A 12396-nucleotide genomic window follows, 5' to 3' on the forward strand; every position below is an offset into this window, starting at 1 on the left:
CCTACATCCTACCTACTTCCTAAAACTCACAAACCCAAACATCCCGGCTGCCCCATTGTAGCTGGTTACCAAGCCCCCACAGAACGTATCTCTGCCTACGTAGAGCAACACCTTCAACCCATTACATGCAGTCTCCCATCCTTCATCAAATACACCAACCACTTTCTCAAACGCCTGGAATCCTTACCCAATCTGTTACCCCCGGAAACCATCCTTGTAACCATTGATGCCACTTCCTTATACACAAATATCCCGCACGTCCAGGGCCTCGCTGCGATGGACCACTTCCTTTCACACCGATCACGTGCTACACTACCTAAAACCTCTTTCCTCATTACCTTAGCAGCTTCATACTGACCCACAACTTCTTCACTTTTAAAGACCAGACATACCAACAATTAAAGGGAACAGCCCCCTCGTACGCCAGCCTATTTATGGGTCGCTTAGAGGAAGCCTTCTTGGTTGCCCAAGTCTGCCAACCCAAAGTTTGGTACAGATTTATTGATGAGATCTTCATGATCTGGACTCACAGTGAAGAACAACTCCAGAATTTCCTCTCCAACCTCAACTCCTTTGGTTCCATCAGATTCACCTGGTCCTACTCCAAATTCCATGCCACTTTCCTCGACGTTGACCTCCATCTGTCCACATCAAACCCACTTCAAGCAACAGTACCTCCATTATGACAGCTGCCACCCATTCCACATCAAACGGTCCCTTCCCTACAGCCTAGGTCTTCGTGGCAAACGAATCTGCTCCAGTCCTGAATCCCTGAACCATTACACCAATAACCTGGAAACAGCTTTCGCATCCCGCAACTACCCTCCCGACCTGGTACAGAAGCAAATAACCAGAGCCACTTCCTCATCCCCTCAAACCCAGAACCTCCCACAGAAGAACCCCAAAAGTGCCCCACTTGTGACAGGATACTTTACGGGACTGGATCAGACTGACAGTGGCTCTCCAGCAGGGATACGACTTCCCCAAATCCTGCCCTGAAATCCTGCCCTGAGATCCATCCTTCATGAAATCCTCCCAACTGCACCAAGAGTGTCTTTCTGCCGTCCACCTAACCTTCTTAACCTCTTGGTTCATCCCTATGAAATCCCCAAACCACCCTCCCTACCCTCTGACTCCTACCCTTTTAACCGCCCACGGTGTAAGACCTGTCCCATGCACCCTCCCACCACCACCTACTCCAGTCCTGCAGCCCGGAAGGTGTACACAATGAAAGGCAGAGCCACATGTGAAAGCACCCACATGATTTACCAACTGACATGCCTACACTGTGAAGCCTTCTATGTGGGTATGGCCAGCAACAAACTGTCCATTTGCGTGAACGGACACAGGCAGACAGTGTTTGTTGGTAATGAGGATCACCCTGTGGCTAAACGAGCCTTGGTGCATGGCCAGCACATCTTGGCACAGTGTTACACTGTCTGGGTTATCTGGATACTTCCCACTAACACCAACCTGTCAGAACTCCGGAGATGGGAACTTGCCTTTCAATATATTCTCTCTTCCCGTTACCCACCAGGCCTCAACCTCCGCTAATTTCAAGTTGCCGCCCCTCGTACCTCACCTGTCATTCAACAACATCTTTGCCTCTGTACTTCTGCCTCGACTGAGAAGGAAAATAGTGGAGATGCTGAGCCGCAACAGGCACAATAAAAAGATTGTGTGAATCTTGTTATTGTGCCTATCAACTGCTTTGAAAGGTAACAAGCTAAAATGATCATTGGCATAAGCAATGAACAGGAATGATCGAAGCAAAAATACCTGAGGCACTCAGCTTATAATATTTAGAAAACCCAATTTATGCTTTGTGAGTTAAGACCATTTGTGTCCTATAAGACAAGTAAGATTTCAGTGTGTCCCTGCCTGCATGTTACTGCTTAGTGTTTGTTTATGTACAAGAATATTATGTTATTGTCAGAGACGTATGTTTGATCGGCTAACGTGGCATATGTGTATTGATTTTGTTCAAATTTTTGCAAGACAGACCTTACAATACCTGGCACAGCCTTTATTGTAGACTGACCATCACAAAGCCCATATTGAGCGTAATTCAAGAGACAGTTGTTCTTGAATTATTTATGTTGCTTTTTTGTCACCACTGCAGTGATTTTAACTGTGTCATATGTAACTATTGTCAGGTAAAGAAATATAAATGCGAACCACCAAGTATGTGTTACTCCACTGGAAAAGTGGAACTGTTGCCCCTCCATGAGCCTTCAGGGCCACTGCTATCTTACTTACCTCATAGCAAGTGTTTTATGAACAATATCATGACATATATTTCAAGTTTTCAAATGACACCTTTTGGAGCATCATGTGTAGTGGAAGAAGCTTTATTTTGATTTTTGTATGCAAAACAATGTGTGAATTTATGTGCGACTTTTACTCTGAGACGAGTTACCACTTAGAGTGCTAAAAGTGCGCGTGTACAGTTCGCTGACCTGTGCGGTAAATTTTATTTTTATGATATCGACCTCGATGGAGACAAATCCAGTTTTTGTTAGAATTTATGTGAGATCACGTTATTACAAGTCGTTTAGCCCATTAGTGAAAACTGAAACTTGTGTAATTGAACTGTCCTGTAAATTGCATACAATAGTTATAAATGCACTTGGACATAATGCACTAAGTTGGAAGTTAATTTTGAGACAAGTACTGATTTTGACGAAAATGAACTGAAAGTGTATTTAAAATATCGAGGTTCAGGTTTAATTGAGACGCAAATCACCATTTTGATTACGTTGCCTAGCCCCTTTTTAATGCAGATTAATTAATTTATCACAATGATTTGCACTGCAGTAAGTCCCATTACACACATAAAATGTTACATTTGACCACATGAGAGTATGAGAATGAGAGTGTTTTTCTTTCCATAAATGCCAATAAACCATCAGTTTCAAAAGTTAAATCACCAACTGTTGCATAACTTCATTGTATCACTACGGAACTACTTATAACGTGTCTTTTCATCAAGAGATCACAAGAAGACGACTAAAAGAAGAGGCATTAGTAAATCATGTTTGATGTATTTGCAATGGCATTATCTATGTAGGTATTGTACCTGGTAGGTAGGGACAGGAAAATTTTGTGAAAATGATGATGTGGAAAATAACTCAAATTAGCGGTTTTTGGTGAAATAACACAAATTAGTTACTTTTATGAGATTTTGCAAAGTTTGTAATTTTGCTGAATAAAAGCCAAACAATGGAACATCTATGATAGTATGTAACAATATTAGAGAAGGAAAGTTGCTACTCATCATATAGCGGAGATGCTGAGTCGCAGATAGACACAACAAAAAGCAGTGTGGTTTCAGTTGCCCGAGACTGCAGGTGTGTGTGTGTGGGGGGGGGGGGGGAGGAGGGGGAGGGATTGTTGTTGTTGTTGTTGACAAAGGCCTTAATGGCTGAAAGCTATAATTATGTGAATCTTTTTGTTGTGCCTATCTGCGACTCAGCATCTCGACTATATGGAGAGTAGCAACTTTCCTTCTCTAATGTTATTGCCATATAAAAATATTATTTATCTGAAGATAGCAGTTTACTAATATTTACCATTTATAGTTATTAAATGTTGTAAATGTTAAAAAGCAACACCAAAACTGCCAAAAACAACACTGAATTTGACAAAAAAATATGAATGTGGCAAACTTATGTAAAGGTTGCAGTTTGCCATGGAAAGAATACTTGACAATGCCGAGAGGAGCTTGTGAAAGTGATAGGAAATGCTGCTGTACCCTACTGAACAGATGCTCGATGGGTAGATGCATTCGAGCATGGAAGAGCGTGTGCGCAGTCTGTGCTCATAGCCAGGTCACCCAAAACTCAGAGAGCAACATAATATGAAAGCACAGTAATTGCTGTGTGCTCTGGTATTGGGAGGACAACAACCTACAGGATTTTACACAAAGAACTACAGGTGCATAAAGTTGCTGCAAAGTGGAAAAGTGAACACATTATGAAACTTGTGTGTATCTAGAGTGTTTGAGAAGGAGGGAGACAATATGCTTGCTTGTCATAATATATGAATTTTGGGCCAGGGTCTGCAAGTCCAAACTGAAATGCCAGTCTGCAGAATGGCCTCTTCAAAGCTCACCACACAGACAGGAATTGCATTGCGATCCCTCTAACAGGTTAATGGTCATCATAGTACATGACGTTAGAGGAGTGATTTTGTGCCATTTCATCCCACATGGACTAACTGTTAATTCACTGTACTACTGTTGCACTTTCCTGCAATGACACCTATGACGGGCTGTTCGGGAGAAACGTCCTGAATGTCTACATAATGCATTAGTTCTCTCAGGGCAATGCGAGAGCCCGTAAGGTTCATGGACTAACTGTTAATTCACTGTACTACTGTTGCACTTTCCTGCAATGACACCTATGACGGGCTGTTCGGGAGAAACGTCCTGAATGTCTACATAATGCATTAGTTCTCTCAGGGCAATGCGAGAGCCCGTAAGGTGTGTGTGTGTGTGTGTAATCTGCATGTGGAATGGGGATGGGAAGTGAGCATCCACCAGACCTTGAGATTATGACCTCATACTGAAACTGAAAGAACCACTGCATGCAACATGCTTTTGAACATGTGAAGATATTCCCACAGCAGTGATGCTTGAGATCCAATAATTTGCTTATGGTGAGGCCACAGGTATTCGACGTCTTCCATGGCATTCGCAGTGTGTGATGGATTCATTCGGAGACTATTTCAAGGAAGTCGGCGATATCCAGGTCCATGTTCATATTGCAATAGCCAGTAAAATCATTTGAAACTACAAAATTTGTTTTTTCTTTTTCCTCATGCTATATCTTTACGCCAACATGTAATGCTTACATTTAAACCCACCTACCATTTGCATATTTCAGAATTTGTTTTAATTTTTTACTATTTTTGAGACACAAATAAAATAGTTTCCATGACCTTTGCAGTGACCCGTGTGTGTGTGTGTGTGTGTGTGTGTGTGTGTATGTAAATTAATCAAATTGCCAAGACTAATGTTATTTTTTTTCTCAGCCCCTTTTTTCGCAGATAAATGATAGCAAACATGTTGCTGCTTCCAGACTGGATGTGTCATATTGCAGACGTCTCGGCGGAGAGCTGATCCCTCGCCTCACATCACTACCCCATCTCCATACGTTAGTGATGAAAGGGTTGGACCTTTCACAGCTGCAACCAGGTCTGGGCAGTATTGTGGAGTTGTCCAATTTACGCTGTCTGACACTCAATCATTCCATTGTTGCTGGCGTACCGTTTGATAAGTTTCCGGGCAAGCTTGTCAGACTCAGGTAATAAAAGAACGAAGTGTGATCGGAGATGTAAAATTATGTGTGTATCACAAGGAAAATTCATTTTAAAATTATGAGGGACAATTGGTGTGTAGTACCTATCTTCAGAAGGTAGAAGTCAATGCTGCTGATAGACACACAAAACACATGCAACATAGTCCTAGCATTTGGAACTAATAGTAGTGTCTTCCTTTGGGTAGAGATGCGGACCTCCAATGCAGTTAGTCTTTCTTGTATTTCCTCATTTCCCCAACCTTTCAAACATCTGCAAACACCATTGCTCTCATATTTTCATCTCCTTATCGCACTGCCATCTGTCATTATCTTATCCATAACAGTAATGCAGAATAGAAATATTGAACACCTTTACTTCATCCCATTTTTTCTGTTGAAGCCAGTCTCCCTTCTTTTCTCCTACTCCACACGACTTACACTTCAGTGATTCATTTTCTTTGTTGTTCTTACTGTCAGCCTTTGAATTCCCCTTTTCTGAAGAGTTTCTGAGATTGTGTTGCTTGTCACTCTCTCATACACTTTCTCAATGTCCAGGAACACCACTGTTAAATTCTTACCATATTCGTAGTCTCTTTTACCTGCTTTACACTACAAATTGGATCCACTGTTGATCTTCCTGGCATAAGCACATATTGTTTCCCTCAGTCCTCCTCCTATCATCTTCCTCAGTATGTTTTCCAGAATCACCTCGAAAACCTTGGTAGTGTGACACATCATAGTAAGCACTGTAAAATTTTGACATTACATGGTCTCCTTTGAAATACTCTCATCTGCAACTGATACACTGCTCTCAGTGCCATTTCACTTACCGAAGCAGTCCTGGTACACCTGTTGCTGGATTGCGTGAAGTGCTGCCTGCGAATTTTCTTTTATCTCATCTATCATTGCAAATCTTTGTGCTTTCAACTTTGAAAATCAGCCCGCCTCTGAATAGCTTCGATGTCTTCCTTCAGTCTGACCTGGTATGGATCCCAAACATTCGAGCAGTACTCAAGAGTAGGTTGCACCAGTGTACTGTATGCAATCTCCTTTACAAGTGAACCACTCTTAAAATTCTCCCAATAAACCCAAGTCGACCATTTGCCTTCCGTACCTCAGTTGTCACATGCTCATTCCATTTTGTATAGCTGTACAATGTTACGCCTAGGTATTTAAATGACTTGACTGTCAAGCAGGACACTAGTAATACTGTATCTGAATGTTACAGATTTGTTTCTACTACTCATCTGCATTAGATTACATTTTTCCACACTTAGAGCTAGCTGCCATTCATCACACCAACTAGAAATTTTGTCAAAGTCGTCTTGTATCTTCCTACAGTCACTCAACGTTGACACCTTACCATACACTACAGCATCAGCAGCAAACCACCATAGATCGCTGCCCACCCTGTCTGCTAAATCATTTATGTATATTGAGAATAACAGTGGTCCCATCCCCTTCCCTGGGGCACTCCTGACGAATGAACATTCACTGTCAAGGACAACATATTGGGTTCTATTAGTTAAGAAGTCTTCTATCCACACACACACACATCTGTGAACTTATTCCATATGCTGATACGTTTGTTAACAGCCTGCAGTGGGCCAATGTGTCAAATATTTTCTGGAAATCTAAAAATATGGAATCTGCCTGTTGCCCTTCATCCACAGTTCACAGTATATTATGTGAGAAAAGGACAAGCTGAGTTTTGCACAAGCGATGCTTTCTAAAACCGTGCTGATTTGTGTTCATAAGCTTCTCAGTCTCAAGAACGTTTATTATTTTCAAACTGAGAATATGTTCAAGGATTCTGCAGCAAGCCAAAGTTATTGATATTGGTCTGTAATTTTGTGGGTCCATTTTTTTACCATTCGTATGTACTGGAGTCACCTGTGCTTTTTTTCCAGCCGCTTGGGACCTCGTGCTTGGCGAGAAATTCACAGTAAATGCAAGCTAGCTAGGTAAAGGACCATTCCAGAGGGTACTCTTTGTAAAACTGAATTGGGATTCCATCTGGGCCTGGTGACTTATTTGCTTTCAAATCTTTCAGTTGTTAATCTATGCCAGGGAATGCTTATTACTATGTAGTCTATATGGGAGTCTGTCTGATGGTCAAATGAGGGTATGTTTATACGATTCTCCTGTGTGAACAATTTCGTGAATGTGAAATTCAAAACTTCACTTTGCTGTATTAAATTGCCTCATCAGTCTGGTCAACAAGGGACTAATGGAAGCCTTAGACCCAACCAGCAATTTTGTGTAGGACCTGGTGTCCTTCGCTATATTCCATCTTCACACATCTTCATCCAGTCCACACAAAATGTCTCCTTTCTTGGTCTTTATCACTTCCTTTACTTCTGTCCTGGCAGTCTCTGGTGCTCATTTTTCTCTTCCGTATCTGCATTGCTGTTTAGTAGCTCTTCAGAATATCTCTTCATCTCCTTTATTTACTAAACATTCTCAATTTTGTTTCCTTCTTTCCTGATTATCCTGACATCATGTTTCTCTTCTTAGATAACCATTTCATAGAGAACCCTCTTATACTCCCCTCACTGCCTTCGTCCATTGCTTTTGTCCACTCTCCCGTCCATTTCCTCCTTTCTCCTGCTACCACTCTTAGCCACCTTCTTATCAGTGTTTTCTTTCTTGCTTCCCTCTATTCTCCTAATAGCATATACAGAATGCTTTTCCTTCTTTTCGACATCCTCACTCACTCTAATTCACCAGCGTGTTTCTCTCCATCTTTTCTTATCACTGATTTTTCCACAGAAGTTTTCTGCTGTTTTCACCATCATTGTTCCTCCCCTACTGATTACATTTCATCCCTTGGGATGGTGCTCTTTACTATTTTCTAAAACTGTTCTTTGCATTTCTCTTCTTTGAACTTCCACACACTCATCCTCTTTCCTCTCTTTCTGATCCCTTTTCATATTTAATCCCTCTATCACTGCTAAAAGACAATGACTGCTATCTAGGGTTTTTGGAAGGTACTACCTTGATGTCTGTGACTGTTCTGTGTCCTATTCTCACATGTAGTCTACCACACATTTACTTGACATATCGTGGCTGTAACACATTACCTTATGACTTACTTCGTACTCAGCATTGACTGATTTATCCTGTTACCTTCATATTGCTTCTGTTGATGTTTATCAGAGACTCTGAAGACATTACCCATTCCTTTCAATTCCTCCCCACAAGTCATCTGCTCTGTATGACAGAATTACAATATTGTTGGCAAACACAACAGTGTTTATCTCTTCACCCTGAATTTCAATTCCTTTTCCAGATTTCTCCTCGATTTCCTTTACTGCTTGCTCATTGTGAATAAGAATGCAGAACTTGTTTTAACAATCAAGACAGAAATATCTTTTAACTTTTTTGAAAATAATCATGTACTCAGTCCAAGCTTCTCTCCAATAAATTAGTTTTCCTTCCTGAGGCGTCTACAGAGAGGAACTACCCGTGAACACGGTCCACGAACAGATCTCTTGTGCCATATCGGCACACAGCCTTAAGTTTCCAACTATCCCCACAAATGAGCTGCTAAGGAGCACTCTTCTAATAACCCTCCTTGACCCATGTGGGAACAACATAACTACACCCTGTGCCAGAACTTCAGCAATTTTTCACTGTACGCTGCAACAAGGCAAATCCTCCCCAAAATTATTCTCACATCTCCCAAACTTGAATTTCACTGTACATTTAATCTAAGAAATAGTTCTGATCCATCCTTGGGGCCACACCTATCCCCAAACCTTTGCCACATGGGTTGTATCGATGTGGAATATCCAAATTGGAGACCTGTCTTTTTCCTGTTGCACTACAGGCACAATCTACACTATCATAACCATGACCACCTGTGAATGCCGTCTCATCACATATCAGCTCAGCTGTAGAGTCTGCGCAGGATGTGGTGGATGATGCACAGTCACCAATGTGAGTCCAAAGTGCTGGGCAAGTTCGTTCATTTGTTCGGAAGGAGAAGCTGACATTTTTTGCCTACCTTCGGCCGGTCGGTGATGATAGAATTGAGACACACGATTTTACAGAAACTGTTCAGTACAAGAATTTAATTTTTGACGTTCTTATAGATTTGTGTGTCAGCTTCATGACGACATTTAAGTAAGACACTGCCCGAAATTCGAAAAAGTTTGCAATTAAAAATAGAGGTCACTGTGGTTTTGTGTTTGGTGCACATTAAGAATATGTTGCTGCATATGAAGTTTAGCTAACATATTGAATTTTTCTCTGGCCTTGGGTGGAGATATCCATCTGCCATCTGTCTCAAAAAAATTCATCTGATGTAACGCACTCATTTGTGAGCGCATGTGCTAGTGATAAAGCCATAATTAATTATCCATGACATTCCTCATATTTCATAAACAGTTTAAGATATCGAAATGAGATTTTGGCAAACGATAGCACACCAAGTGGAGAGTATTTTGCCACATGGCTATTATGTGAAACTTCGTTATCTACTGTGTTGTTCCATTAACTACAGGTTTTTTTCAATGAAAGAATGTAATTTTTATGGGCCATCGATAGCTGGTGAAACAAGAAATGCTTTGGGTCTTGGAACAGTATAAGTGTAGACATTACATGCTTATTTTTTGTACAAAGACTGTGCATTTCCATAAGCAATTGACCTTACTTTTTCTTCAGTTCCTCACTTTAATAAAGTACATTTTCAGAATTCTCCGACAACTGGATCTGTGCAGCATGTTAGTGAGGTGACATCGTGTAAAGTCTGCCTTGTTTTGGCAAAGGAAACAAATTTTTTAACATGGCAGCAAAAGAAATGTAGGTTTTATTGGAAATTTGCTGCTTGTGGCGCATCTGTCAGGTGAAAATAAATCATTGCTTTTGTTGCATTTTCAGTGTAATTTTTTTTTAGATACTAGAGAAAGCAGATATTTTTAATGGTCACGATGCAAGTGTGGGCGTGCATGGGCCCCACTTAATATTTACAAAAATAAGTATAGGATTCAGTTTAGAAGGGCTCTTCCCTTCCAGCACTTGGAATTTCCCCTACAGCACCAGCCCACACCCCCCACCATTGCCGCTCTCCCCACGCTTGCTCTCCCCACGCTTGCTCTGCCGGCTGCTTATCTACTGGCCACATTATTTTGCATGGGCTCTTAACTTCTGCACAGACATTTTTGTTGGTATGACCAACAGTCGGCTCGCCACCCACATAAATGGACACCACCTACCGTGTTCTATACCAAAGCCGACAACCCAGGGGCGGAGACTGCTGTAGACCACAGTGCACTGGATTTCAAATCTGTGCTATGTGGATGCTCTCCCCATACTCCAGATTCTCTAAATGATGCAGATGGGTACAGACGTTGAATCACATTCTTGAATCCTGCAATCCTTCTCGTGTCAGTCTCTGTTGTGGGTAATACGAGCATTATGGTACATTTCTGTAGTCACACAAAATCTACATTTAGCTCACTTGCATTTATGGCAACCTTTTACTCTCTTTCTTTCCTTCTCCTGCCTGTTTCCTTCAGATTCCTTCCGCACTTCTTTTTGTAATTGAAACACCTCAGGTAAATAATCTCATTGCTACAGTAACAGGAGTGTTTCCATTTTTATTACAGGGAACTGAATATCAAATGGTGTCAGGGTGTTCCTGAAGACTGGAAAAAGCTGACTGAGCAGATGCCACAACTCAAAATTGACACAGAGATTGCGGCAGAACAGAATGTTGTTCCTGGCAGTTCAGGGAGTGCCCGTGACTGGCAGTAGTGGTGATGGGGAAAGTTAAACCTAAGTTAGAGGGAAAGAGAGATACAGGGTGTGATCAAGAAGTAGTAGGACTGATTTTCTGTATACCAGACAAACCAATAGAGGGGGGCCAACTGGCTGGGTGTGGTGCAAGGGGCAGGCTGTGTGGCCCTTGGAGGGTGAGCACACTGTCTCACGTGAACTGCTGTGAAGTAGTGTTGCCACAACCAGTGTGCAGACTTCAACAGAACTTCTGAACTGTGGTGTTTCCAGTATGACCTGGAGATGAAACACAAAAGTTCAGAATGGCATGTTAACTTGCTTCTTCACTTCTTCATCCAAGGAAGGCCTGGATGAGCAAGTCCAAGGTGAAAACCATGCTTCTGGTCTTCCTTGATCATTGTAGCGGCATCAACAAGGAGTTCGTACTCCCTGGACAAACTGTGAATGCATAGTTTTACACAAAAGTGCTAGAGGTTGCAAAAATGAATCAATGGAGCAACTGGATATTGCCCATTGCTGGAAGTACCACCATGACAATATGCCGTGCCACTCCATGCTGTCGGTGCAGGAATGATTGGCTCAGCAAGGTGTTTGCCACCTTTCCTCGCCTGAAACAAGACGTAAAGGGGCAGCATTTTGATTCCATTGAAGACGTCGAAGTGCTGTAACAAAGATTCTTATTGTGGAATTGTGGTTTATTGGTCTCATACCATACATAATCAAAATCATTTGACTCATGTACAGGAGATATGTTAAAAGTTTGGAAACTCTGTGACTGTGAAAGTTTATGGTAAAGACTACTACTTTCAGACATTATATTTTTAAGGTTCTTAAAAGTCCTAAAAGATGAAGCTGAAGTGTCATTTTACAAACGCTTGACTGAAACAATGAAAGAAGTTTTGTACCAGAGACTGATGTTGTATTGAAATAACCTAATAAATTTCAATTAAAATCTGCTCGATATGCAAATGTGTGTTCTTTCAATTGTGATTTGCATAACTTCACATCATATTAGCTGTTTATCAGTCTTTTGATGATTATTTTGAGTATATAACTAATTGTTTGCATTTCTTTATCCTATATTACATAGTACGAAGCACTGGCTATTGTTGTAATATATATTGTGTTTTTCAAGTGAATACCAATAAATGTCAGTGGTCCAGTTAACCACACTGAATGGCTCAGTTAAGTGGACCATTTGCGACTATGTTACACTTTGTTCTCTGTTTTTTTAAATATTTTGGTTGGGCCCTTAATATTTTTTAAAACATTCAGTAAATATCAACAAAAATAATGGTGTTCTAAATGTTTACTTATAGTGTAAAATATAGATAGAAAAAATTAACATGTAAAA

At 41.1% G+C, this 12396-nt stretch overlaps 1 protein-coding gene across 1 annotated transcript in view; it reads left to right on the forward strand.

Annotated features, from left to right (window-relative positions):
* LOC124718880 overlaps positions 1 to 12011 on the forward strand; it is an 80457-nt gene extending 68446 nt beyond the window's left edge. Inside the window, exons 7-8 of the mRNA XM_047244517.1 lie at positions 5082 to 5306; positions 10913 to 12011. Coding sequence (XP_047100473.1) covers positions 5082 to 5306; positions 10913 to 11060 — 373 coding nt within the window. The 3' untranslated portion in view covers positions 11061 to 12011. The remainder of the gene's footprint in view (positions 1 to 5081; positions 5307 to 10912) is intronic.
* Positions 12012 to 12396: the final 385 nt, after the last annotated feature.

This window comes from Schistocerca piceifrons, chromosome 10 (assembly GCF_021461385.2).
Source record: "Schistocerca piceifrons isolate TAMUIC-IGC-003096 chromosome 10, iqSchPice1.1, whole genome shotgun sequence".
Taxonomy (NCBI): Eukaryota; Metazoa; Arthropoda; class Insecta; order Orthoptera; family Acrididae; genus Schistocerca; species Schistocerca piceifrons.